At 40.6% G+C, this 27,831-nt stretch overlaps 1 protein-coding gene across 14 annotated transcripts in view; it reads left to right on the forward strand.

The window, feature by feature from the left end:
- The window catches only part of ZDHHC20 (zDHHC palmitoyltransferase 20), a 73,046-nt gene that overhangs the window by 30,006 nt on the left and 15,209 nt on the right, over positions 1 to 27,831 (forward strand). For 11 of the 14 annotated variants that reach the window (XM_089899743.1, XM_089899741.1, XM_089899750.1 and 8 more), the window contains 6 exons: positions 1,350 to 1,453; positions 7,034 to 7,154; positions 15,641 to 15,734; positions 17,043 to 17,075; positions 17,670 to 17,790; positions 27,379 to 27,511. In XM_089899743.1, the coding sequence (XP_089755869.1) occupies positions 1,350 to 1,453; positions 7,034 to 7,154; positions 15,641 to 15,734; positions 17,043 to 17,075; positions 17,670 to 17,790; positions 27,379 to 27,511 (606 nt within the window). Of the gene's footprint in view, positions 1 to 1,349; positions 1,454 to 7,033; positions 7,155 to 15,640; positions 15,735 to 17,042; positions 17,076 to 17,669; positions 17,791 to 25,835; positions 25,872 to 27,378; positions 27,512 to 27,831 lie in introns of all 14 variants that reach the window. The other 3 variants (XM_089899744.1, XM_022574482.3, XM_089899752.1) reach the window with 2 other exon arrangements.

Below are 27,831 nucleotides of genomic sequence, written 5' to 3' on the forward strand. Positions count from 1 at the left end.
TCATCTGTGTGTCTCAGGGTTCTGTTCTGTTAGACCAGACATGGACCAGTATAATTGCAGAAGAAAATGCTGGGGTCCAGCAAGTTGTCAATTTTGTATCATTATTTTATGTGAAAACATTTTTTCAAAACCAAAACCATAAGGAAAAGTAACCTCAGACCAAAGGAAGGACAGTACTTCCAATTGAATACATGTTAGCTTTATAAAAACTTCGCTACATTTTTCTTAATGTTTCTCATTTAACTGCAGGCCAGTGAAAACTTTTATCAGTCTATATACTTGGGTAACACTGAAATAGGGAATGCACAAAAAGAACCAGTTTTTGAGAATAAGGAACTGCTATACTTGGACAGCAATGATAATAATAGCCAATATTTATTGAGGATTTATTATGTGTCAGACACTGTTCTAAGTGTTTTGCATTTATTAACTTATCAATATTAAGCAGCTGACTTAAAGGAAACACATCAAGTGCTTTAATTGAAGCCTGAGTAAATTATTTGGGGAGAATAGTATGAAGGGATAATAAATTCTGAAAGTAATGGAGGAGGCTTTTGGAAAAAGTAATATTTGATCCAAACTTTACAAATGAGTAGAATCTCAAACTTTTGTGCTCATCTGTGCTTTGTTTTCTTCAGTGAGTTTGGGGTGCTGCATTCCAAACTGAAAAAGAATTTAAGCACTTGGTAAATAGTTCTGGCTTCTTAATGGAAACCAGTCCCACTTCTTACAGATAGAAAAACCACAGAACACAACAAAAAGTTTTTAGTTATATCAGTGAGTTAATATTTGGAGATAAAGATGTTGCAATGTTACACTAATCCACTTAGGAAACAGTTATGGCAGAAATTCAGAGTAGCTAAAATTTTTTCGTTACCCCGTGTTGAAAACGACAATGGAATTTAGGATACCTTTCCTGACAGTCCAGGAATTGAGTTGTTTATTTTCAGTATATAGTTCCTTGGATTTAATGTTCATAGTGAACATTAAATAATAATTTTTAAGTCACTTAAAATCTAACTTTTAGGAAGTGCTTTTGAAGGAGGTGCTCATAAGATTTCAGCTTAAATCTTCAGCAACTTAATGAAATCAAATCTCATCTCAGAATACAGTCTTTATTTATAAACCAGGCCAATAACCCTTAAATGCAGGAATAGAATGTTTTTTCATATCTGTAATGTTAACGTCATGCAGATAAAGGAGTGTATATATTTGATGTTTTTAGTACATTTTAATTAAATTTTTTATTGGATCGAGCCTCCTGACCCTAAATATTGTGTTTTAATATATAATGCTTTTTCCTGTTTTCACCTGGATTCAATGAAATGTTATTTGTTTTTATTTACCAGGAAAGGCCGTTGTTTACCTTGTGGCTTTCCATCTGTTCATTGTTATGTTTGTATGGTCCTATTGGATGACAATTTTCACATCTCCCGCTTCCCCCTCCAAAGAGGTAAATTTAATGTTGGTAAATTACCAAATGCTTTCACTAATTATGGAATTATTTTCCCTGTGTTGCCTTTGTTAAAACTTTATTACATAATGCATTTGTTCTGTTTTCATTCATAAATTGCTTGGTAACTCTACATTGTGAGTGTGAGTCATCTGCGTATCCCTCAGATACAGCCCACTGACGCAGCATCGTAAAAGTTGGATGATGGCGCTAAGGTTTAGCTGTGCTAATATTCTTCTGCCATGCTGTGTTTTCTTAAATTAAAGATGTACATTATGTCACTGGAGTGAATAATCTTAAGGCACAGAATTGAGTCAGGAAAGTAGAGTTTATTTTTAGAAACTCAACATTTATTTTTTCTCAGGCCTGAACAAATAAGCTGCAACTAAATAAAGTGTTTTGATTGTGGGAAACAAATTGTCTGTGCTGCGGCTTGTTAAACCTAGTGTGGCTAGTGTTTTTGCCACTTGGAGGTTCCACTTGGAAATAATATGAGTACACATTTATGTGGAGTGAAGCTGAAGACCACTATGTCTATTTTGCCTTGATATAGCTGACTGAATTCTCTTCACCTAAAGTTTAGAATAGCTAGATAGATAAGAATATATTCTCTGGAGTTAGGACTGCCTGAGTTTGATTTTCTGCTCCAACACATTATGTAATGAATCCAAGGCTTAGTTTTCTATTTGGAAAGTGGAGCTAACAGTCATGCCTGCCTCTGTAGGATGTTTGTGAGGATTAAGTGAGATTCATTCATGTAAAGCATTTAACATAGGACTTGCCATATGGTTAGCACTCAAATACTAGATGATGGTAATAATGTAATTGTTTCCCTTTGTATTAGATTCATCAAAATCCATTAAAAATTATAGACGTATGTTTAAAGATATCAACTTCCATTTAACTTTTTATAGAACATATATGCAGAAAACTATACATGCCATAAATGTACACTTGACGAATTTTCATGAACTGGACACGTGAGTAACCAGCACCCAGTTCCAGAAGCAGAACGTGACTGCTTTCCCGTGAGCCCCTCACACTCCCTGCAGCCACTGCTCCCCCGACCCCTGCCCACCCAGTAGCATCAGCTGGCTTTGCCTGGTCTGCGCCTCACGTGGATGGAGTCACACAGGACGTGTGCTTGTGTGTCTGGCTTCTTTCATTAACGTTCTCTTCGTGTGCGATTCATGCGTGTTGTTGTATACAGCTGTGGCTCCCTCCTCTGCTGTGTTATAAAACACAGTTTATCTGGTCTACTGTTGATGGGCGTGGGCCGTTGGGCAGCTTGCAGTCTCAGGCTTCTACACATAGGACTGCCATCAACATTCTAGCACATGTACGTACATACGTAGTTCTTAGGGGCAGATGCCCAGGAGGAGAATTGCTGGGTGCTGCACGTACATTCAGCAGTAGTGGGTAACGCCAAACTCTCACTGCCCATTGTTTCTACTGGGGGCTTTTGTTTTAAGGGATAATGTAAACCACTCATCAAGCTTACTGTTTCTTCAAATAAATTCTTCAAACATTTGCTAGTAATTAGTCAGCCCTTAAAGTTATATTACAAATTGCCACCCATATCTTAATCTCTTAAGTCGAAAAGGACCTAATTTTATCTAATCAATTACTAGTAGTGATGGCTGTTGGAAACATAGCATGTGTGAAAGTAAATAGTTTTTATTACAGGAAATAAAAAATATAATAAGAAAAACAATTGGCAATACTTTTGAGAAACAGGATAGTACAGAGGTTCGGAACTCAGCCCCCAGCTCCAGACCCCCTCGTCTGCCTCATCCCTCTGCGTTTCTAGCCGCGTGACGTTGGACACACTCCTTAGCTGTCTGTACCTCAGGTACGTCCTCTGTAAAGTGAGGATGGTAGTCGTATGCACCTTATTGGATTGTTGTATGGGTTAAATAAATTAATCATACGTACATGTGATTGATGGTATTTATAATAATATATAATTAATGCTATAGGGAAGATGCTTAAAAGAATGCCTAGCACATTAGTGCCATCTAACTTACTTTTTTCTTTTTTGGTTGTTGTATTTGCAATGTTGTACCCATTTAGCATTTAGCCCAGTGCTTAATTAAGCCTTTACGTCCACTCCATCCTTCATGCTCCCCTATTCCTGTAAGTGTAATTGTAAGTGTAATTGACAGCCTGTGTCCAGTGGCCCTTCTATGGCACGATCTACCTTCCCTGTCATGGACCTTGTCACCTAGTATTGTAATTGCCTGCTTACCTGTATGTATCACCTTATTAAATTGTCGGTTGTTTAAGGGCAGGGATCATTTCTATCATGTTCTCCACTATATCCCTCTCCCACTGTCTGGCACATAGTGGGCATCAGTAAGTATTGAATGGATTGATTATTCAATCATGAAGGGCCAGCTAAGCTAGGCTGCAGTGACAACCAGGGACAGGAATGTAAGATTATCTTTCTGAATAAGCTTACTCTGGGCTGCCTGAGTAGCTCTTGATAAGAAATTGCATAGTTGTGAGATAGGTGTTCATGACTGCATTAAAAGGACTCTAAATGTAGAGGCTTGAGCAACACTTTGGGCTTGGATCCAGGGGGATTGGTTGGGTCAAAAAAGCAAAAACTATACATTTTCAGGGGAGTTAAGTTATAAAGGTAGGCATTCCTTTTTCGTTCTTTCAGGCAGCCAGTACTCCCTAGGCATCTGCTCGTTGTCAGACTGCGGTGGGGGCTCTGGGAGTAAAAGAACAAGACGAGCATAAAATGTTGTAAATCGTGATGCATTTAGAAAAAGGACGCGATGATGTGGCAGAGCATAACAGTAACAGCCATTAGGAAAAAAGCTATTTTAGATAGTGTGATCAAAGAAACCTCTGAAGAAGTGGTATTAAAGCTGAGACCTTTATAAGTTATCTCTTCCACTAAAGGATAAGCTTTTTGAAGGAAGACTCCTTGTTATTTACTGCTGTATCTTCATTGCCTGGAATCAGACCTAGTATATAATAGATTGCTAAATACTTGAATGAATAAATGGTAAGGAGGAAGCAGCATAAGAAAAGCTGGTAGGCATCTTCCATCACTAAGTGTCATCTTTCTAAAAAGAAAATATGGTTCTGTCGCTTCTCTGGCATTCCTGCAGAGGTTGCCAGTGGGCTGGTCATTTGCCTGGTACACAGACCCTTCACGAGCTGAGGTCTTACTTCATGTCCATTGCTTCTTCCTGGAACTCTGTATTCAAGTAGTGTGTTGCCCTGAATATACTATTTTCACCTCTTTGTGTTTTCCATATGCCGCTTCTTTTGCCAAAATTTTCTTTCTGCTTTGTCTTCCTGGACGATTCCTGTTGATCTTTCTAAACCCTGTTTAGGTACCTCTTCTTCCAAGAAACTTTCTTTGACGGCCCTCATCCCTCCCGAGGGAGCTTTGATCACACCTTGCAAAGAATTGCTGATTTGTAATTCTATGTTTACATGGTTAACATTCGTACTGAGCTATAGGAATGTGTTTTTGAAGGCAAAGGCTGTATTTTTATTCATCTTTGGATCCCTGGTACCTGGGACAGTGCCAAGCTCTTAATTGGTGTGTAACAGATACTTAAATTGAACCATTTGAACACTAAATTTAAAATAATGGCATTTCATGGTTTGAATTCTGTTCAGTAGTATTTAATGAAAAATAGACAGGAATAATTTCAAACATCTAGTTCATTTTAAGTTTTGTTTTGTTCCATTCCTCATCTAAAATCCTGGTGTCTCTTGAGATTTTCATTTGGTTTAAGCTTTTCGTAATTTATAACCATAGTTCTTACGGAAAAGTAATGATTTTGAGGCCTGGCTAGAAACAGCTCAGCCCAGGAAAATTCTGTTCAGATTTTACAAGGAAACTGTAAAATTTGATTAGAGCATCTTTTTTCCAAATATATATTTAACGTTATACCATATGATTTTTATTCTCTGTTTTGAATGTTTCAGAGATGCATCATGTCAGGGAAGAACTTTCTAGCAAGTTACAGTTCTCTTAAAGGAGAATGGGCCGTCTTACAAAGTAGGAAAGTATTTTTGTACCTGACGGTATTCGAGGGGGTGGATCTCAGAAATGTCTGAAGATTCCAGCCTGCCTGGGAGTTTAGATAAGTGACCTCCAGAGTCTCAACTTCAAGCTTGTGTGTAATTTTTTCCGAATTTTTTCTGTCCTGTTCATATGTCCATGTTACTTCTTGTCCTTTATAAGTAAATTGGGGATTTCTTGTGTGCCATCAAGATTTAGTTGTGGGAGCTAGGCTAGGTAATCTAAATGGACTCTTCTACTTCTTAAGCCATCGTGTTTTGGTCAGGTTAGAGTAACAAGTCTAAAAAGAAAGAACACGTATTTCACATTAGCAGCACAGAGGGAAACATACTAGGGTAGAACTCAAGAGACTTGTGTTTTTATATCAGCTCTGCCAATAATTCTGCAGCCTTAGAAAATTCCCTGAGCTGCTTGGGATCACAGTTTCCTCACCCCAGAGCTCTTAATCCTGCCTGTGCTGCCCTATCGCCCCGTTTGTAACAGAAGAGGCTGCATCAAGAAGGCAGTGCCGTTATTGACAATGAGGCATTGAGAGTGTGGAAGACTTGGTACTTGAGTTCGCAGGTAGACCAAAATACTCAAATTTTAAAAGATAAAGTTTTAGTCATGACCCCTTAGACCTTTTCAAGCAAAACCCTGTAAGTAAATAAAAATTGAGGAACAGTATTGTTAAAGTATGAACTATGATCAAGAGCATGTCTAGGCCATTTTTTTGTTTTTTAAAAAAATCTGTGAAATAAAGACCAATAGACACTGAAAAATAACTCCTGGTTACATAAAATAGAGGCATAAAACTGAGGTCCTTGAGATGCTGGGATGACATGAAAAGAAGAGCAACTGAACAAGTCCTTTGTAGGAAAATGCTATTTAAAGAAATAGGCTGGAGGCTGCCCACACACGGGAATTAAAACTTCAGAAGTGGAAACTGGAAACAACTCTATAAAGGAATCTCTCCTTGAGAAAAGGAGATTGTGCTTACCTTGGCAATCCTTAATACTTCTGGAGAAAGCACCCTGATTGATTAGCTTTTTAAAAGCAAAAACAGAGTAGTAAAAGAAGGACTTGTTGTCCTCATTGAGAAATTTGGCCAGAAAATAGTAGGGCCCCACGCCTGTGATTTAGCCTGTTAACGCAAAGCAAGTGACTCTTTGGACATCCTTCCAAATCTCTTGACACTAACTTTCAAACACCAGAATTTTTACTAACAGAAAATATATATTAAGCCCTTTTTGATGGGGAAAGTTAATCTTCTCTGTAAAAAAACAAAAATGCAAAAGATATTTAGTTCATGTTCTTTGCCATCATTAGTGTGGAGGGCAAATATTTCTCAATCTGTCAAAGGTATGTGTGTGGTTTTGTTAAAATGTGCTTGATTTAGCTTCCTAAACAAATTCGAAGACAAGTTTTGCCTTTATAGAAGGAAATATTTTTTTTTTTTCTGTTCTGGATACAACTTTGTTTTTCTGAGCCTGATAGTTAATAACCATGGGATTAAAAAGAATTAATAGTTATTTCTCCTTTTATAGTTCTGCTTGTCCAATTCTGAAAAGGAACGTTATGAAAAGGAATTCAGCCAAGAAAGACAGCAAGAAATTTTGAGAAGAGCAGCAAGGGACTTACCTATCTACACCACATCAGCTTCAAAGAGTAAGAAAAACAAATCTTAAGCTCTTCTTCCCAAATAATTTTTAAAATATGGTAATTTTTGCCAAGATATATTTGCATGATTTGACTATTAAGTGGATATTGCGGTTGCCACAAATAACATCTGTGGGAACAGGATTTTCACGTGTTGTGTATCTTACATGGTATTTCAGATAATAGGTATGTACATATGTTGATATAGATTTTTCAAATGAATTTATTTATTTGTGGCTGCGTTGGGTCTTCGTTGCTGCGTGTGGGCTTTGTCTAGTTGCAACGAGCAGGAGCTACTCTTCATTGCGGTGCACAGGCTTCCCGTTGCAGTGGCTTCTCTTGTGGAGCACGGGCTCTAGGCGCGTGGGCTCAGTAGTTGTGGCATGTGGGCTCAGTAGTTGTGGCTCATGGGCTTAGCTGCTCCACGGCATGTGGGATCTTCCCAGGCCAGGGCTTGAACCCGTATCCCTTGCATTGGCAGGTGGATTCTTAACCACTGTGCCACCAGGGAAGTCCCCTGATACAGATTTTTTAAGGGGCTCACTTTAATGTGTATCTCTTTTTTCTGCATTTCTTTTTTTTTCCCAACTCAATCTTCATGGCTAAAAATTTCATTTATAATTTTTAGCAAACCATCATTTGGAAATCCTGGTTTGAATTTGAATATTTTGTGTCATCACTGAGTAACTTTTTAAAAAATCAAGAATGTGGTAACTTAGAATGGGGAGAAATAAAAGACATCAAGGGGAAGAAGCTTGTTCAAGGTTATAAAGCTAGTATTCAGAGAGCCAGAATTTGAAGTCAGGTTTGTCTGGTTCCGAAGCTGTGTCTGTTCCACTGGCCCCCTTGACGTTTGTGACTGCAGCAGCGTCCTTTTCTCAGGGGCAGAGCCTTACTGATAGGGATGGACCTGTGAGCGGCCAGACTGGTCATTTAAGTACAGGAAATTGTTTTAAATTATGTATTATACATCTCACTAATTCATGCAAATACCAGATAATGGTGATAGCTAACAGTTACTCTGACCTAAGTTCTTTACACATACAGACTCATTTAAACTTCACACCAGCCTGTGACGGAGACACTGCTCTCTCCATTTTACAGACGAGGGAACAGAGACAGGTTAAGTAACTTGTTGAAGGTCATACAGGTAGTCATATAGGTAGGTCATACAGATAGTATGTGAAAAGGTGCTCTGCCTATAGAACCCCTATGCTTCTCAACTCTGAGGGGAAATAAAAGGAGCTTTACCTTTGTATAATTATGTACACATTCTGACTTAAGAAAATTTTAAATTTGTGCAAAATTTTAGAAGCGGATATTTGACCAGCATTTAAATTTTTCATGCATTTCATATAGGCACACCTTGGAGATACTGTAGGTTTGGTTCCAGACCAGTGCAATAAGGTGAATATCACAATAAAGCAAGTCACGTGAACTTTTTGGTTTCCCGGTGTGTGTAACCGCTATGTTTACACTGTACTGTAGCCTGTTGAGTGTGCAGTAGCATTATGTCAGAAAAACACATACATACCTTAATTTAAAAATACCTTATTGCTAAAAAGTGCTAACCATCATCTGAGCCTTCAGCAAATCATAGCAGTAATATCAAAGATCACTGATCACAGATCACCATAACAAATAAAATAATAATGAAGCTTGAAATATTTTGAGAATTGCCAAAATGTGACACAGGGACACAAAGTGAGCAAATGCTGCTGGGAAAATGGCACCAATAGATTTGCTCGATGCAGGGTTGCCACAGACCTTCAGTTTGTAAAAAAAACAAAAACAAAAAAACGCAGTATCTGTGAAGCGCAATAAAACGAGGTATGCCTATACTATCCCTTTGCATAACCAATATATTACCGTATAGAATGAAAACATGGATTTCAGATCGAACCCCAGCTTTTCCATTGCTAGTGCAATGAGAGTCACTTAAACTTCCTAAGCCCTGGTTTCCTCATTTTAAAATGAGAATAATAGTCTCTAAATCTCGGGAAGTATACAAAAATGAGACAAGCACTTAGTATAGATCTCAGTGTACAATAATAAATTTTCAGTAAATGAGAGCTTATTTATTTTTAACGTTTATTTATTTTTGGCTGCGTTGGGTCTTCGTTGCTGCCCACGGGCTTTCTCTAGTTGTGGTGAGCGGGGGCTGCTCTTTGTTGCGGTGCGCAGACTTCTCATTGCGGTGGCTTCTCTTGTTGCGGAGCATGGGCTCTAGGCACATGGGCTTCAGTAGTTGCAGCACGTGGGCTTCAGTAGTTGCGGCGAGTGGGCTCAGTAGCTGTGGCTCGCGGGCTTTAGAGCGCAGGCTCAGTAGTTGTGGTGCACAGGCTTAGTTGCTCCACGGCATGTGGGACCTTCCCAGACCAGGGCTCTAACCCGTGTCCCCTGCAATGGCAGGCAGATTCTTAACCGCTGCACCACCAGGGAAGTCCGAGAGCTAATTTAAAATAATCCCTTTTTATATTCAATTATAAAATGTTTAGTTTATAACAGTTGTTAGTAGCTGCAGTTATGTAGATTAGATTTTTTTTGGCCGTGCTGCGGGGCATGCGGGATCTTAATTCCCTGGCAGGTGATCGAACCCATGTGCCCTGCAGTGGAAGCGCGGAGTCCTAACCACTGGACCGCCAGGAAATTCCCTAGGTGTTTTTAACCCAAAGTCCCAAGATTTCAGAGAACTAATGAAACCATGAGATTAAACACAAAATTGGGGGTACTTTTTGAAGTAACCCATTCTTTTGATTTTCAGAGCAGTACCTATGCCCCAAAGAGTTAAAAGCTGCTAACGTAAAGTCTTTACCCTTAAAGCTTTATTACCTTTCATTAATTTTAATGGCTTTCCACTACTCTGAAAAATGCCCTTCATCAGTTGAATAGTGCAGGAGAATTTTGCTGAGCACTTTTTGGTGATTATTTACGCCCCTCTGAGACAGTGCAGCACTTATGCCCACATTAGAGACCAAGAAGTGAGACACAGGGAGGGCCCTGACGTCCCGAGTGGCAAGGTCTGGGATTTACACCTTATCTTCTGACTGCAGACACAGCCCCTGCCCTTGAGCACCGTTTTATACTGCATTTCTAACTGCTTAGAATCCCAAAGAACATTGGGGGGTTTTCTTCTTTTTTTCTTATTATAGAAATAGTATCATGCATTCTTTAAAAAATGAAATTACAGAACCACATGTTATAGAAAGTAGATCTTTCTTAGACCAGAGATTAGTGAAAGTGACGGAGCTGCCTTCGTGGAGGGGCGTGGGGGCTGTCACTGCGCTCCTTTTTGTGCTTTTTTGAACCATGTGGACGTCTCATCTGTTAAGGAAGCAAAATGAGTCTTTCTAAACCTCCGCCCTCCACAGTCTGGATACAACCAGTGTTTCTCTTTAGCTTTCTCCTGCTCCATTTCCCTGTGTCAACTCTGCTAAAACTCTGTTCTTCCCCACCTTTTATTTTTATGTCTTTTTCTCTTCCTAGAATGATAATTTTCTCCTCTCTAAATCTACTTTAAAGTTTTAATTCACTGTCCAGCTCTCTTCAACCATTTCTATTCACTTAAACTAGAAGAGATTTTTAAAATCTTCTCTGAACTTCTCACACTCTTGCCTTGTAGATCGCAGGTCGCCGTCTGCTGGTTGTCTGTGCTCCTCCCTCCTTGACTCTGTCCTGAGGCTCTGGCACTGGGATCTCCGTCCACGGCCCTAACACAGCCAGTGCGTCACCCCCCAGGCCCCCAGGAGGCGTTTGTGGGATGAATCTGTTCCTGGGTGTTCTCCATAATGGCTGCTTATACACTTGAAAGATCTCCGTAGTTTTCTCCCCTTCACTAATTTTTCCCATCCTAGAGTCTCACTTTATGTTTTATCAAAAACAATAACATTATTGTAACGATAATAACTGCTTTACTGGGAATTTGATATGTTCCATATTTTTTTTGATCTGCACAGTAGTCCTTTGCGCTTGATATTATTTGCATTTACAAAAGAGGAAATTGAGGCTTTCAGAAAGTGAGTTACTGACCCAAGGTCACAAGCTAGTAAGTAGGGGAGAACGAGTATGAAATATGGCGGCAGAGCCCCAGCTGCTTCCAGGCTCGGGGGCCGCCCTGCACCTGCACACACTTGGCTGTCCCTCAGGACCTCGCTTCCTTCTTGGGGTCTGCATTCTTGTCCTTTATTAAACTTGCATAAAGATTGCTGACCTCCTTCTTCCCTTCTCCCACAGTTTGCTCCTAAAAATCTTCTTCACTTAATAATTTCCAACCCATTTCTTCCCTCTGCTTTCAGGTGTACTTCAAAGTGTATCTCCTCTTAAAAACAACAACAAGGGGCTTCCCTGGTGGCGCAGTGGTTGGGGGTCCGCCTGCCGATGCAGGGGACGCAGGTTCGTGCCCCGGTCCGGGAGGATCCCGCGTGCCGCGGAGCGGCTGGGCCCGTGAGCCGTGGCCGCTGAGCCTGTGCTCCGCGACCGGAGAGGCCGCGGCAGTGAGAGGCCCGCGTACCGCAAAAAACAACAACAACAACAACAAAAATTTGGTTCTGACGTGTTCCAACTCCCATTCTATTTTCTCTTCCCTTAGACCGTGGTGGGTCCCCTCATAAGTCGCCTGTACCCTGGGCCTCTTTTCCTTCCCAGCAGATTCCAGGCAGCTGGCTTTCATTCTTCCTAACCAAGTTCGGTGGCTTTTCATTCTAACTGCTTGAAAAACTTTCTTCTTTCCCATCCTAGTTGTTTCTGCATCTTTGAATGTTTATTCTTCCTGCTACATTTTTTTAACCCCACTTCACAAGGGCGCCTCGTCCCACTTCTTTTTGTACTGTTCCTTCAGCTGTTTTTAACTCTGACACCACGATATTGTGATCGTTGGTTCACTGTGTCTCAAACGATTTGTTTTCTTTAATAGTTTTCAGACTGAGTTATCTTTCCTTACTGTGAACTAGCAGATTGAGGGATGTTGTCACACGAGTGTGTGCTTGCTGCCCAAACCCTTTATTGTTGTCAGGCAGAGGGGTGGACTGCAGCTGCGCCTTCAGAGGGACGAGGCTGCCTTGCCCTCCGCCAGGGCCCTGATCGGGGCTTTGGCACTCCCCTTGGCATGTGCGCCCACTAGAGCTCCATTCTCGTATCTCCACCTTCCGAAGGATAGCTGTACCTGAGTGACCTGTTATCCCAATTCAAGTCGAGCAAAACGTAACACCATGGGGGCAGGAGGGAAGTCTGTCTTGTTCAACTTTATATTCTCAGCATGAAGCAGTGTTTGTCACAGGGTAGAGACTGAGTATTTGTTGAATGAATGAACGAAAGAAAGAAAAACAACCTAACCCCCCCTCCCGTACCCACCCACTCCCTCCACCCGCCACCATCAAGCTTGTTTCTGGCATTGGCAGCATCATTCTTCTGGCCACCCCTCCTAGAAACCGCAGTTTTCTGTGACTGCTGCTTTTACCTCAGTTCTTCTATCTACTCAGTCATCAAGACCCTTAAAAAGGCTTCTTGAAAAGTCTGTTTCATTTCATCTCATCTCAGAGCAACGGCAGAATTTTGAGTGGAGGAAATGTAGAGGAAAAGAAAATAAGACACTGGGCTTCTGATCCCGATCTGACCACTCATTTAGAGAGAGAGAGGGAGATAATCTTGGGCAAACTACTTGTTTTCTCTTTAGGTTTTGGGGTGTTTCTAACCTAAAAAATGAGAGGTTGAGTTAGGAGACCTCTCAGGTCCTTTATACCTGCTCTGCTTTTTCTACCTTGTATGGGTTCACTTCCCTAGTGTCCAGTCTAGCCAAGGTACTACAGGAGGCCCTCAGTAAGGTACAGGTTATTCATTTGATAAGGGGATATTTGTGTAAATTCCCTTCATCTTGAAGTTTGGTTTAAATTATAAAAGCAATAGAGGAACATGATTTTAAAAAAATTTTTTAAGGATACCAAATGAGAAGTGTCTGCCCCTCACCCTGGCACTACTCCCCAGAGGTTGCCACCCTTCTTGTATATCCTTGCAGAAATTTTTTATATATAACAGAATATTGCAAAACTTATATACAATCAGTTAACATTTTAACAATGAGAGTGGATAGGTATTAACAAGTACAGATTTGGTTACCTGGGTAGCTGCCTTCTAGCAGGTGTAACTGCTAACACTGCTTCAAAACAACACTTTGTGTCTCTCTTATATATGTTAATTCCAAGTCTGAAGGTGGATGCATTGTATTGGGATGTGTAAATAGAGAAATACATATATTCTTCTCCCCCCTCAGAGATATGAAACGTGCTGTATATCGAACTATTCTGCGGTTCGCTTTTCTCCACTTGGTGCGTTTGCACTCTTCCAGCTTAGGGTATGTGTCTATTTTGTATGGAGAGTTCTTGTTAAAGTCTACGTAGTGTATCATAAAATGCTTAACTACCTTCATAATTCGTTATTCCTAGTGCTTTGTTCTTGAAACCATGTTGTGGTGAGAGCATGTCTATAGAATAACTTTTCTAGCGGCAGAGATCCCGGGCACAAGAGTGTTCATGCCTTACGCTTTTATAGATATGGCCAAATTCTTTTCCAAAAACACTAACACATGACATGGTCCATCTACTTTTTAGAGGGTATGTTTAATTTAAATTTTTATTTGAACCTGTTTTCTCTGCTGTTACTATGTCTGTTAGCCCTAATGATCACAAGTAACAGACAACAGCGTAAGCTTTTTAACTCCCCCTTCCCCCCAAAAGAAACTACCATAACATACGGGGTGGTGTAAGAAAGTGGTGGGTGTCTCCTGTGCCCTGAGGGCAGGACTGCAAGAACGGACTGGAGCTGAGGACCGGGGGCCAGAGGGGCTCCTGCAGCTGTCCCTGCTGCTCCCTGGCATCTGCTCACTTCCTACACTGTCGCCCTTAAAATGATTCTCCCTTTCTTATCCCATCCACATGGCGAAGCGCGGCCATCGTGTGTTACTCAGTTCCACCCCGTGAGATACAGCTCACTGCCTCTCAGCCCTGATTCGTAGGAGAGAGCGTGGACCAGAAGGGGGAGGTGGGTGAGTTCACACAGTCCAGGTAGAAGAGGGGTCTGAAATCATTTCCTGGAAAGAGAGTGGCCTATAGACCAGGTGGATACCCGCAAAAGAAGTCTACCGCACTTACAGTAGATCCCGTAGAGTATTTATTAGTCAAATGCTCTAAATCTGTGAAAGTTCAGCTCTAGTGAAAGACCCGTAGTAATTTGTCTTTTTGCCAAGAAGCATTTGTTTGCTTTGGAGGCCACGATACGGAAAAAGGTTAGTATCTCACTGTAATTTTATTATTCTCTATTCATCCAAAATAATGGTTTTAAAGAATTTTTGATTTGTGAAGTCTTGGGACATTTCCCTCCTAAATCTCAAAGAACTAGTTTGTCACTTACGTAGATTTCAGAAACCAGAACCTCAGGTTCCGAATGTTCTGCAGATTCTGGTGGAGCTCTTCGTTCAGTTGGCTTTTTGTTTTTGTCTGTGCTGTGTGGCATGCAGGATCCTCGTTCCCCGACCAGGGATTGAACCCGCACCCCTGCGTTGGGAGCATGGAGTCCTAACCACTGGACCGCCAGGAAGTCCCCTCCAGTTGGCTTCTTTTCTCTCAGAGTACTTGAGCGGAGTGGGGAGAACAAGCCTTACCTGATGCAGCTTCTCTGACCCTGCCCTGTGTCCTCCCCCTTTCCCCTCTGCTCCAGGCACACCGGCCCCTCGCTGTTCGTGCACCCTGAGCACCCTCCCACCCGAGGCCTGTGCCCTCTCCTCAGATTCCTCTTTTCCCACAGGTCTATGTGACTGACCAGCTCCCTTCTTTCAGTTTCAGTTTTCTCAAATGACTCTAAAATTACAATACCCCACCTCCCCTTCCCTGCTTTATGTTTCCTGTCAGCACCTATCACTAATATACGACTTATTTTGTCACCTTGGTTATCACTCCCCGTCTTTTCCACTAGAGCGTGAGTTCCGTGAAGGCGGGGCTTTATGCCGAGAGCAATATCTGGCCCCTAGTAGGTGCTCATTGTGTTTTGAATGAATGAAGATACAAACTGTATATATTAGAATTCAGTGGGAAGAAGTTTAGAGTTCTTTCGCAATAGTATGTTTGCAATTTTGCTGTTTATCTGGGATGGGGTGGGAGATAATTGAGAACGTTTGTTTTGATATTTTACTACAGACATCATGGTACAGTAGGAGAAAATACTTGATTTAGGCCTTAGTGTATCTGAGTTTTGCCACTAAACTACATGTCTGACTTTGTACCAGTTCCTTATTTCCTTGGATCTCCTTATTCATCTGAACATTGCTGGGCCAGCTACATTTCTGAGGTTCCCTTCTGCCTCTCGACATTTGGATTTCATAAACTCTCCAATGAACTTTGGTATTATTTTAAAATTATTAGTTGTCAGTTTCCTAGAGTTGTTTCTAAGAAATGAAAGCAAATTTTATAGTCAAATTAACTGAACTCTAAACATACATTCTTCAACAGCTTCCTTTTATTTCTTAAATGTAGCCGTCAGATATTGTGAAAGATGTCAGCTGATTAAGCCTGACCGTGCGCATCACTGCTCAGCCTGTGACATGTAAGTGTTTCTCTTTGGCTTTCATTTAACCCCAGTACTGGAACTGGAGATGGGAGAACAGAAAGTGAAGGAACTTAGCAAAAGTACTGCATCCTCTCGCATTATTTGCTCTGTATGCAGAGCTAACATAAATATGTGTATAAGCTAGAATACGCTTTGAAGTAATCTTTGGTAACACTCGCTGTGCCAGTTGTTAGAATTTTCCGGAAGTGTGTGTGCTTCTTGTGCATATGCTTAATGTAACATTGATGACCAAGTAAGTGATAACCCCCCTTGGGAAAGATAACTTTAGTTCCTGGATTAAAAAGACTATCACGACACTTTTCTTGTTTTTATTATTAATGTTGGTATTAAAGCCTAACAATCCACAAAAATATTACTTTCTTTTCTTGATATTTACTTATGTATTTATTTGGCTGCACCAGCTCTTAGTTGCAGCACGCGGGATCTTTAGTTGTGGCGTGTAGGATCTAGTTCCCTGGCTAGGGATTGAACCCTGGTCCCCTGCATTGGGAGCATGGAGTCTTAACCACTGGACCACCAGAGAAGTCCCATTATTACTTTCAGTTACCACCTCTGAAGTTGTTCCCCCAAAAATTTCAAAGATTTTATCCCTTATGCTCTTGTGAGAAGGTAGTGTGTTGAAAGAAAGACCCCTAGTATGGGAATTCCAGTGAGTCCTTGAACTTGAGTGAGACAAGTCATTTAACCTTTTGGGTATCAGTTTACTTATTTGTTGTATTACTTGAAATGATCCCTTGTCTAACTTCATGCAAATACACATTACGTATACTGGTGGGGAGGCAAATTTGGGGTTTTTCTTTTTCTGACTATAAAAGTACAGTGGTTCTTATACATGGGATGGAATTGTATAAAATCTATGGGAAAAAAACCCACCTACAAGCCCATCAGTGTTAATATTTTAACAATATTTGCTTCTAAAGTTTTATCACTTGCACATGTTTGAAATAACTTTCATTTTACTTTCCTCAGCTGACTTTGTAAACTAGATCTAGCTAATGTACCAAGTGCTATATGCACCATATCTGTACATTAAAATGTTGTTTGATGTGGTCCAAGTCAGCTGGCTATGCTCAGCTGAATTCTCAGTGTGAAAAGTCATTACTTCTTACCTATGAAAGTATTTGTGGGAATAACAGAAATTGTCTCTAACCTAATGTCTACTGGGTTGGTTTTTCTAAGATGTATTGCTGAAGAGAAAATTTTAAGTAAAGAAAAAAAATTATCAGAAATTAGAATCAGGGAAATTTTTCTACGTGGATTTTCTCATGTTCGTTTGTTTCTTAGGTGCGTTCTTAAGATGGATCACCACTGCCCTTGGTACGTGTAAACACAGAGGAAATGACGTGGGGCTGGAGAGGTGGGGGGGGGGGGTACTTGGAGTGATTTACCTCAGCATTCCTAAATGTTGAAGGTCAATTTAATTACTCATAGATATCAAGATTGATCTAGTTTTATGTTTCTGCTACATGTTTTCCTTTAAAAATACATTCTGATGTTATTAACCCAAATAATTGTCTACTAAGAATTAACATTGAAATTACAAATTCCTTACAGAATTTATTTAAAACACACATCCATAATTAAGACACTGCTCTCTACTTCCCAAATGACCCATTTTCTAGTTATAGTGATTTTAAGTTTTTTCATCTGTCCTATTCGTTATTATTATGGTAAAAAAAACCCATTAAATTTGCCGTCTTGGCCATTTTTAAGTGTACAGTTCAGCAGTGTTAAGTATGTTCACATTGTTTTGCAACCAGCGTCCAGAACTTTTACATCTTGCAAAATGAAACTCAGTACCCATTAAACACTCCCCACTCCCCTCCCCTCAGCCCCTGGCAAACGCCATTCTAGTTTTTGTTTCTGTGAGTTTGTCTTATTTTTACAGTGTGATTTTCTTTATTCTTCTAGGGTGAATAACTGTGTGGGATTTTCTAATTACAAATTCTTCCTGCTGTTTTTATTGTACTCTCTATTATATTGCCTTTTCGTGGCTACAACAGTTTTACAGTACTTTATAAAATTTTGGACGGTAAGTCTTTTTTTCTATCTTAAAACATATATTTAGGGCTTTTTAAGGTGCTATTTCATAAATAATTCCTTCATTCTTCATTATAACTAGACATACTTAATTTTACTAGTTAGAGTTTATAATGGCTCAGAAGACAGTTGGGGTTAAAATTTACCTTCATATATACATGTTTGTAAATAAATGAATATTAAACAGGATATAGTGAGCTTCTTTTAGTAATCCAAACTGCTTCGAACCGCACTGTCAGTTTCAGGGAAGTAATTACTTTATTTCAGACAATGAGACTCAGTGCAGGTTTACAGTAATAAAAGTGGAATCCCCAGCCCTGGGTAACCACTAATCTGTTTCCTGTCTCTGGAGATATTAATACTTTTTCTGTTGTGAGTTGCAAATTGTGAGTTTTTCCACAATTTTGATCGATGTCTTGTAACCCTGTTTGCTTTTGTTTTTACTAAATCAAAATTTTATATTTTTAAAGCAGTACTTTTAAATCACGATTTCTGGCTTTATTCTGTTCACTGTAAATTTATACAGATATTTACCCAGCTTTTCTTCTGGCATTTTTATTGTGGTTTTTTTTCCTCCCTCCATTTAAATCTTTGATTTTGAAGGTGGGGGTTATTGTGGTTAAAGGTACTTTTGTATTTACTCTTCCTAAAAATCCTATGAAGGTATTTTATTTTATTTTATTTATTTATTTATTTATTTTTGGCTGTGTTGGGTCTTTATTGCGGTGCGCGGGCTTCTCATTGCGGTGGCTTCTCTTTGTTGCACAGCATGGGCTCTAGGCATGTGGGCTCAGTAGTTGTGGCTCACGGGCTCAGTAGTTGTGGCTTGCGGGCTCTAGAGCGCAGGCTCAGTAGTTGTGGCGCATGGGCTTAGTTGCTCCGTGGCATGTGGGATCTTCCCGGACCAGGGCTCTAACCTGTGTCCCCTGCGTTGGCAGGCGGATTCGTAACCATTGCGCCACCAGGGAAGTCCCTATGAAGGTATTTTAAAATGTAGGTTTTATTTTTCTTCAGGTATGGTGAAGCTGACAGATCAGGAGATGATAACCATTGAAAAGATAGTCTGTTACTCACAGATCCAAGGGAGGGTTCATGCCACCCCGTGGAGGGCCACACAGGGAAGCACCAGAGTTGCTCAGGAAGCAGAAGGCGCAGGGCCCATGGGAAAGCATGGTGAGGCAGGGTAGATGCACTTTGGCTTAGCTGGTCTGAATAATTTCAGTGGTCTCTGAGGATGCAGGCTGTCCCTGGTTGTCTGGTGTGATTAGGGCAGGGTAGTATTGCCCCCTGGAGTGTGAGAGCCAGAGAAAGGAGGTGTTTTGGAGTATGGGCTCTGGATTGATTAGTTTGTATATGAGAGGTACATTCCTTGCTATCTCGGTAAGAATTGGATGGCCCTGGGAGAGGCACTCTCTCCCCAGTCAGCAAGGCTCCAGATGTGAGAGCACCAAGAATACAGAAAGGAAGAAAATGTAATGAACGCAGAAGGAGCTATTATTATTCCAGCTTTCAGAGTTGGAAACTGAGGTTGCAAAAGTTAGGTAACTAACAAGGTCACATACTTAATAGTATAGGAAGCCAAAATTTTAACTTAGATCTTTCTCTTCCAACATCCAGATACTTGAGTCATCAAACAATTAATTTTCCAGGAAATGTCTAATACATTTTGGAAGGATTTTCATTAAAACATCATTAGACTTTTAAAGTTTGGGTATTTAAAACCAGGGTATGCTAGCACTTGCAGTCCCTTTGTGCACTTCAGTTCTGTGTGGTATCAGCCTAATGAATTTTAGCCCCTGTTGTTCCCCTAGTTGGACAGCTTTGTTCAGTGTACAACCTACTTCACCATACTCAGTGGTCCTATTTAAATGAAGAGGAGGGAATTCCCTGGTGGTCCAGTGGTTGGGACCGCTGCTTTCACTGCTGTGGCCCAGGGTTCAGTCCCTGGTTTGGGAACTAACATCCTGCAAACTGTGCAGCACAGCCAAAAATTCCTTTAAAATAATAAATGAAGATGAATCTGTGCCAGATGAAAGAAGTCCAAATTGTAGAATTTCCCATTTCTTTATCAGAAACTTATGTTTGCAAACTTATGTTTGCATGTGATTTATTAATTAAAATATAAATATTTTAAAACTTTTTGAGGGCTTCCCGGGTGGTGCATTGGTTAAGAATCCGCCTGCCAATGCAGGGGACACGGGTTCTAGCCCTGGTCCGGGAAGATCCCACATGCTGCGGAGCAACTAAGCCCGTGTGCCACAACTACTGAGCCTGTGCTCTAGAGCCCCCGAGCCACAACTACTGAAGCCTGCGCACCACAACTACTGAAGCCCGCATGCCTAGAGCCCGTGCTCCACAATAAGAGAAGTCACTGCATTGAGAAGCCTGCACACCACAACAAAGAGTAGCCCCTGCTCGCCGCAACTAGAGAAAGCCCGCGCGCAGCAACAGACCCAACGCAGCCAAAAATAACAATAAATAAATTTTTAAAAAAAACTTTTTGAGAGTCATCATGAGTAAGGAAAGACTAATAAACTAAAGTCTACTTTTTTCTCCATTCTTCAACGATTACTATGTGCCAGGCACATATGTTCTAGGCACTTGGAATATATCAATATACAGAAGAGACCAAGAGCTCTGTCTTTGTAGAATGTACTTTTGAGAAAGGGGAAACAAATAATAAACATCACAAATAAGTAAATTATATTGTATATTCGAAAGTAAATGCTGTGAAGAACAAGTAGAGCAGAGTAAGGGATTTAGCAAATGTGTGGGGAGGGAGGTGTGACGGGCGCAGGTTATAGTACTAAAGAGAGTGATCGTGGCAGACCTCCATAAGAAGATTAAATTTGAGCAAGACTTGAAGGAACTTAGTGGATATCCGAGATAAGAATATTTATGCAGGATTTCTCTGGCGTTCCAGTGGTTAAGACTCCACGCTTCCAATGCAGGGGGCGTGGGTTCGATCCCTGGTCAGGGAACCAAGATCCCACATGCCACATGGCACGGGGGGGAAGAAAAAAGAACGTTTATGCACCCAACAAAGGAGCACCTAAATATATAAAGTAGATATTAACAGAAGTAAAGGGAGAAATAGACAGCAAGACAATAATAGTAAGGGACTTTAATACCCCACTTTCATCAGTGGATGAATCATCTAGACAGAAATGAAATAAAGAAACATTGGACTTAAATGACACTTTAGTCCAAATGGACTTAACAAATTTATACAGAACACTTCATCCAAAAGCAACAGAATACACTTTTTTCTCAAGTGCATATGGAACATCCTCCATGATAGCTTACGTGTTAGGTCACAAAACAAGTCTTGCAAATTTAAGAATATTGAAATCATAGCAAGCATCTTTTCTAATTACAGTGATATGAAACTAGAAATCAATTCCAAGAAAAAAAACTGGAAAATTCACAAATATGTTTAGATTAAACATGCAACTGAACAACCAGTGGATGAAAGAAGGAATCAAAAAATATCTTGAGACAAATGAAAATGGAAATACAACATAACAAAACATATGGGATGCAGCAGAAGCAGTTCTAAGAGGGAAGTTCATAGAGATAAACCTGTGTTAAGAAGTAAGAAAGATCTCAAGTAACCTAATTTTACACTTCAAGGAACTAGAAAAAGGAAAAAGCCTGAAGCTAAGGGCTTCCCTGGTGGTCCAGTGGTTAAGACTCCATGCTTCCATTGCTGGGGGCTTGAGTTCAATCCCTGACTGCGGAACTAAGATCCCACATGCCATGCAGAGCAGCCAAAATTAAAATTTTTTTAAAAGCCCTAAAAGGAAGGAAATAAAGATCAGAGTGAAAATAAATGGAACAGAAACTAAAAAGATGAGTGAAACTAAGAGCTGTTTTTGGGGGGTTTTGTTTTGTTTATTTTTGGCTGAGTTGGGTCTTTGTTGTTGCACGTAGGCTTTCTCAAGTTGTGGTGAACGGGGGCTACTCCTCCTTGTGGTGCGCAGGCTTCTCATTGCAGTGGCTTCTCTTGTGTGGAGCATGGGCTCTAGGTGTGTGGGCTTCAGTAGTTGTGGCACGCGGGCTCAGGAGTTTTGGCACGCGGGCTCAAGAGTTGTGGCTCGTGGGCTCTAGAGCATAGGCTCAGTAGTTGCAGCGCACGGGCTTAGTTGCTCCACGGTATGTGGGATCTTCACGGACCAGGGATCGAACCCATGTCCCCTGCATTGGCAGGCAGATTCTTAACCACTGTGCCACCAGGGAAGTCCTCTTTCATTTCTGATTTTGAGTCCTCTCTTTTTTTCTTGGTGAGACAAGGGAAAGGCCTGTCTATTCTGTTTATCTTTACAAGAAACCAGCTCTTAGGGCTTTCCTGGTGGTGCAACTAGAGAACCTAGAGAAATCCAGTGCACAGCAACGAAGATCCAACACAGCCAAAAATAAATATTAAAAAAAAGAGAGAGAGACATTACAACTGATAAATACAAAGGATCAAAGAGATTTCTATGAACAGTTATATGCCAGATAATTGGATAACCTAGAAAAAATGGATAAATTCCTAGAAACATACAACCTACCAAGACTGAATCATGAAGAAATAGAAAATCTGAACAGACTGAGTAATAGTAAGGAGGTTGAATAAGTAATCAAAAACGTCCCAACAAACAAAAGCCCCAGACCAGGTGGCTTCACAGGTGAAGAGTTAACACCTGTCCTTCTCAGACTTCCCAAAAATGGAAGAGGGAACACTTCCAGATTCATTTTATAAGGTCAGTGTTACCCCAATAGTAAAACCAGACAAGGTCACCACACGAAAATTACAGGCCAATATCCCTGATGAACATAGATTTAAAAATCCTCAACAAAATATTAGCAAACCAAATTCAACAATACGTTAAAAGGACCACACACTCTGATCAAGTGGGATTTATTCCAGGGATGCAAGGATGGTTTAACATCTGCATATCAGTCCACGTGATGCACCACATGAACAGAATGAGGGATAAAAATCATATCGTCGTCTCAATAGATGCAGAAACAGCATTTGTCAAAATTCAGCATCCATTTATGATAAAAACTGTCAACAAAATGGGTATAGAGGGAATGCACCTCAGCTTAATAAAGGCCATATATTGACAAGCCTACAGCTAACATCATACTCAGTGGTGAAGAGCTGAAAGCTTTTCCTCTAATATCAGGAACAAGACAAGGTTGCCCATTCTTGCCACTTTTATTCAACATAGTATCGAAAGTCTTAGCCAGCCAGGACAGTTAGGCAAGTAAAAGAAATAAAATGCATCCAGATAGGAAAGGAAGAAGTAAAACTGTCTCTGTTTTCAAGTGACATATTAGAAAATCGTAGGGTCTACAAAAAAACTGTTAGAAAAAAATAATCTGTGATTATGGATTGGAAGAATTCATATTGTTTAAAATGTCCATACTACCCAAAGCAATCTACAGAGTCAGTGCAATCCCCATCAAAATTCCAATGCCATTTTTCACAGAAATAGAACAATCCTAAAATGTGTATAGAACCACAAAAGAGCCAAATAACCAAAACAGTCTTGAAGAAAAAGAACAAAGCTAGAGGCATCTCACTTCCTGATTTCAAATTATATTACACATCTGTAGTAATCAAAACAGTATGTTATTGGAATAAAAACAGACACATAGATCAGTGGAATAGAATAAGAGAGCACAGAGATCAACCCATGCACATACGGTCAGTTAATTTATGACAAGGAGCCAAGAAGATACAATGGGGAAAGGACAGTCTCTTCAGTAAAGGATGTTGGGAAACCTGGGCAGCACATGCAAAAGAGTGAAACTGAACCTCAATCCTACATCATAGGCAAAGATCAATTCCAAATGGATTAGAGACTTGAACATGAGACCTGAAATCGTAAAACTCCTAGAAGAAAATACAGGTGGTAAGCTCCTTGACATCAGCCTTGGCGATGATTTTTTGGATTTGACATCAAATGCAAAAGCCACAAAAGCAAAACTAAACAAGTGGGACCATGTCACAGTAGAAGCTTCTGCACAGAAAAGGAAATCATTAACAAAATGAAAAGGCAGCCTACTAAATGGAAGAAAATATTTGCAAATTATGTATCTGATAAGGAGTAATATTCAAAGTATATAAAGAACTCATACAACTTAATAGCAAAAACAAAACAATCTGATTAAAAAATGGCCAGGGGCTTCCCTGGTGGCGCAGTGGTTGAGAGTCTGCCTGCCGATGCAGGGGACACGGGTTCGTGCCCTGGTCCGGGAGGATCCCACATGCTGCAGAGCGGCTGGGCCCATGAGCCATGGCCGCTGAGCCTGTGTGTCCGGAGCCTGTGCTCCGCAAAGGGAGAGGCCGCAGCAGTGAGAGGCCCGTGTACCACCAAAAAATCAAAAACAAAAACAACAACAACAACAAAAAATGGTCAGAAGATCTGAATAGACATTTTTCCAGTGAAGACATGCAGATGGCCAACAGACACGTGAAAAGATGCTCAGCATCACTAATCACCAGGGAAATGCAAACCAGACCACAGCAGGATACCACCTCACACCTGTCAGAATGGCCATTATCAAAAAGACAAGAAATAACAAGTTTTGGCAAGGATGTGGAGAAAAGAGAGCCCTTGTGTGCTGTTGGTGGGAGTGTAAATTAGCGCGGCCATTATGGAGAATGGTACGGAGAGTCCTCAAAAAATTAAAATTAGAACTATTATACAATCCAGAAATTCCACTGCTGGGAGTATATCCAAAGGAAAGGAAAACACTAACTCAAAAAGATATCTGCATCCCTGTGTTCATTGCAGCATCGTTTATGACAGCCAAGACATGAAAACACTCTTAAGTTTACATTGGTGGATGAAGAAATTGTGGTATAAATATGCAACGGAATTTATACCGTTGCATAAATGGTATAAATTCTGCCATAGAACAAGAAGGAAATCTTGCCATTTTTGACAACTCAGATGGACCTTGAGGGCGTTATCATAAGGCAATAAAGTCAGACAGAGAAAGACAAATACCATATTATCTAACTTTTATGTGGAATAAAAAAAAAACCCATAGATACAAAGAACATTTTGGTGGTTGTCAGAGGTGTGGGGTGGGGGATGGCCGAAGTGGGAGAAGGTGGCAGAAGAAGCCTGGGGCTGTAACGTATGACATGGTGACTGTGGCTAATAAGTATATTTGAAAGTGTCTAAGAGTTAGGTCTTGAAAGATCTCCTCACAAGAAAAAAGGTTTTGTGACTCTCTGTGGTGATGGATGTTAACTAGACTTACTGTAGTGATCATTTTGCCATATAGACATATATGGAATCATTATGTTGAACTCCTGGAACTAAAATAACATTATATGTCAATTACATCTGAATTTTTTTAAGCGTGATTGTGGTAGGCCTCAGTAAGAAAGCTGAGCGAAGACTTGACGGGACTTAGTGGATACCTGAGAGAAGAGTGTTTCAAACAGAGGAGACATCTGACCTTTAGAGTAAAGGCCCAGAGGAGCACCATGCCAGGCCGCTGGCAAGGCTGGAGTAGATGAGCAGGGGGAACGGGTCCAGGAGGCGGCCAGGGATGCAGGGTCTTTGCGGGTGTTGCAAGGGCCGTGGAATGGGGAGCAGCGGGTAACGCCATCGGCCTTATAAAGGGTCCCTCTGGCTGCTTTGTGGAAAGTAGACTGGAGGGGAGGAGATGGCACCCCTTGGAAGGCTACTGCAGTACCATTGAGGCAGGTGAGAAATTATTAGATCTAGCTTTTAGAAACTACTCATCCGAAGTTTTTAAAAAGCTGTTTGCTAAAAAAATCAATTTTATGCTTTCCTAGATACAAATCTCTGTTTTAAAAACTTTGTGGAAAGGTGTGTAAAGTGTACCCTAAATGTGCTTGCAGAGCGGAATGTTCTTTTATGGTTTTTGAGAAGACGTCATTGATGGCCTTTAGAGAGCCACGTCTTAGTGGTCCTTCCAAACATGAAAGGTTTATAACAATAGTGCGCAGGATAATTTTGTATAAAAAGTGGTTTCTTAATGCGTTGTCTCTGTTTATACAAGCTTTGCCACAGGAAATCTACAGAGAGTTGTCCAAAGGTAAAATACATCATTGCAGGCCTCCCTGGTGGCGCAGTGGTTGAGAATCCGCCTGCCAATGCAGGGGACACGGGTTCGAGCCCTGGTCTGGGAAAATCCCATGTGCCACGGAGCAACTAAGCCCGTGCGCCACAACTACTGAGCGCATGTGCCGCAACTACGGAAGCCCACACGCCTACAGCCCGTGCTCCGCAACAAGAGAAGCCACTGCAATGAGAAGCCCGTGCACCACAACGAAGAGTAGCCCCTGCTCTCCATAACTAGAGAAAGCCCGCACGCAGCAACGAAGACCCAACACAGCCAAAAATAAATTAATTAAATAAATAAATAAAAAAATACATCATTGCCATGATATTCTTGCCGTCTTTTTTGTGACATTGATAGTGAGTATGTATAGCACTCATTTGTTTCACAAGATGGGGAGATAGTATTTAAAAGGTATTGCGGCTACTCTGGAAGAGAAGAGGAGAAGATAGATGTCAGAATCACCTAATGCTAAAAACCGTTCTGTTAGCCTGTAAACAGTGTTTAAATCAAGCAGGAGCAGCTCTTGTTCTGTGAGGCTGTGGTTGGCTGTGCGGCTTTGTCGTGAGAGCGAATGCGTAAAAGCTTCCTTCTAATCCTCATGCTAGAGACTGACTTCTTCTGGGTTAACACTTTGCTTCTGTTGAAATGAATCTAGCCATTAGAATGGGTAACAGAAGCTGTTTTCGTTCACTAATGCCTTGTGGCAAATTGACATACCAAATCGGTAATTACCAAAACAGGCTCTGTAGGAAAGGAGCAGGGATTAAAGAGGTAGGAATGGAAGCAGCTGAAGGGATGACTGTGCAGTGGTGTTCCGAAGACAGAGACTAGGGAAGTCCAAAAATAAATTTATCACAATTAGTTTCTGGTTATATAATTAAAACAAGCAAATAGTAGTGTAGATGGAGAAAACCCTCGTGTATCCTGGATGTTGGGGAAAGCTTGAATATGTGTATAAAGTACAAAAGAAAAACGTTGGGTAAAAATGTCCATCTTTTTATTTTATTACTGAAACTATTGCTAAAATTTAAGAGCGATTTTTTACTTTTTTTGTGTGTGTGTGTGGGGTACACGGGCCTCTCACTGTTGTGGCCTCTCCCGTTGCGGAGCACAGGCTCAGAGGCCATGGCTCACGGGCCCAGCCGCTCCGCGGCATGTGGGATCTTCCCGGACCGGGGCATGAACCCGCGTCCCCTGCATCGGCAGGCAGACTCTCAACCACTGCGCCACCAGGGACGCCCAAGAGCGGTTTTTAAAGTGACTCTTTCTGACATGTTATGTAAGCAAGCCCCTCTGATAATACCAATTCTCTGCTTTGGGAAATGTTGCTTTTGGATGTGTTACCTAATTTATTTTATTACTTCTCATATCTGGTAATTTTTTGGCGAATTCAGCAATCTTCAGGAAGAACCAAATTTGTAAGAGTATATTTTGGAGGTTGACTATTCTGAAAAGTAAGTCTTCTTTTTTCTTTCCTCAGAATGAACTCTCAGATACACGTGCAAAATTCCACATACTTTTTCTATTCTTTGTGTCGACAATGTTCTTCATCAGCGTATTGTCACTTCTCAGCTACCACTGCTGGCTAGTTGGAAAAAACAGAACAACCATAGGTAAGTAGGTTAAAATAAAGCATAATTATTTAGGAAAATGGCCACAGATGAACATGAAATCTAGAGAAGGACAAAAGATGATAAAGATAAAATAATTCTGTATTAAAATTAACTTGGACTGGATAGGAACAATGGCTGTTTAATAAATGTAAAGGTTCATAATTTTGAGAAGGTTGAGGAAGTAAGATTGACTTATCTATAATTTTTCAGTAGTGTGTTGTATATAAAAGTAGAGAACTGACTATATTTTATAAATTTTAATAAAAGCTGTTTCCTGCATTTGTTGTATCACTAATGTTAGCACTTGTGTCCCTTTTTTG

The sequence above is a fragment of the Delphinapterus leucas genome, chromosome 18 (genome assembly GCF_059928025.1).
Source record: "Delphinapterus leucas isolate spDelLeu-1000000601 "Yukka" chromosome 18, BTC_Dleu_Yukka2, whole genome shotgun sequence".
In the NCBI taxonomy this organism is placed as follows: domain Eukaryota; kingdom Metazoa; phylum Chordata; class Mammalia; order Artiodactyla; family Monodontidae; genus Delphinapterus; species Delphinapterus leucas.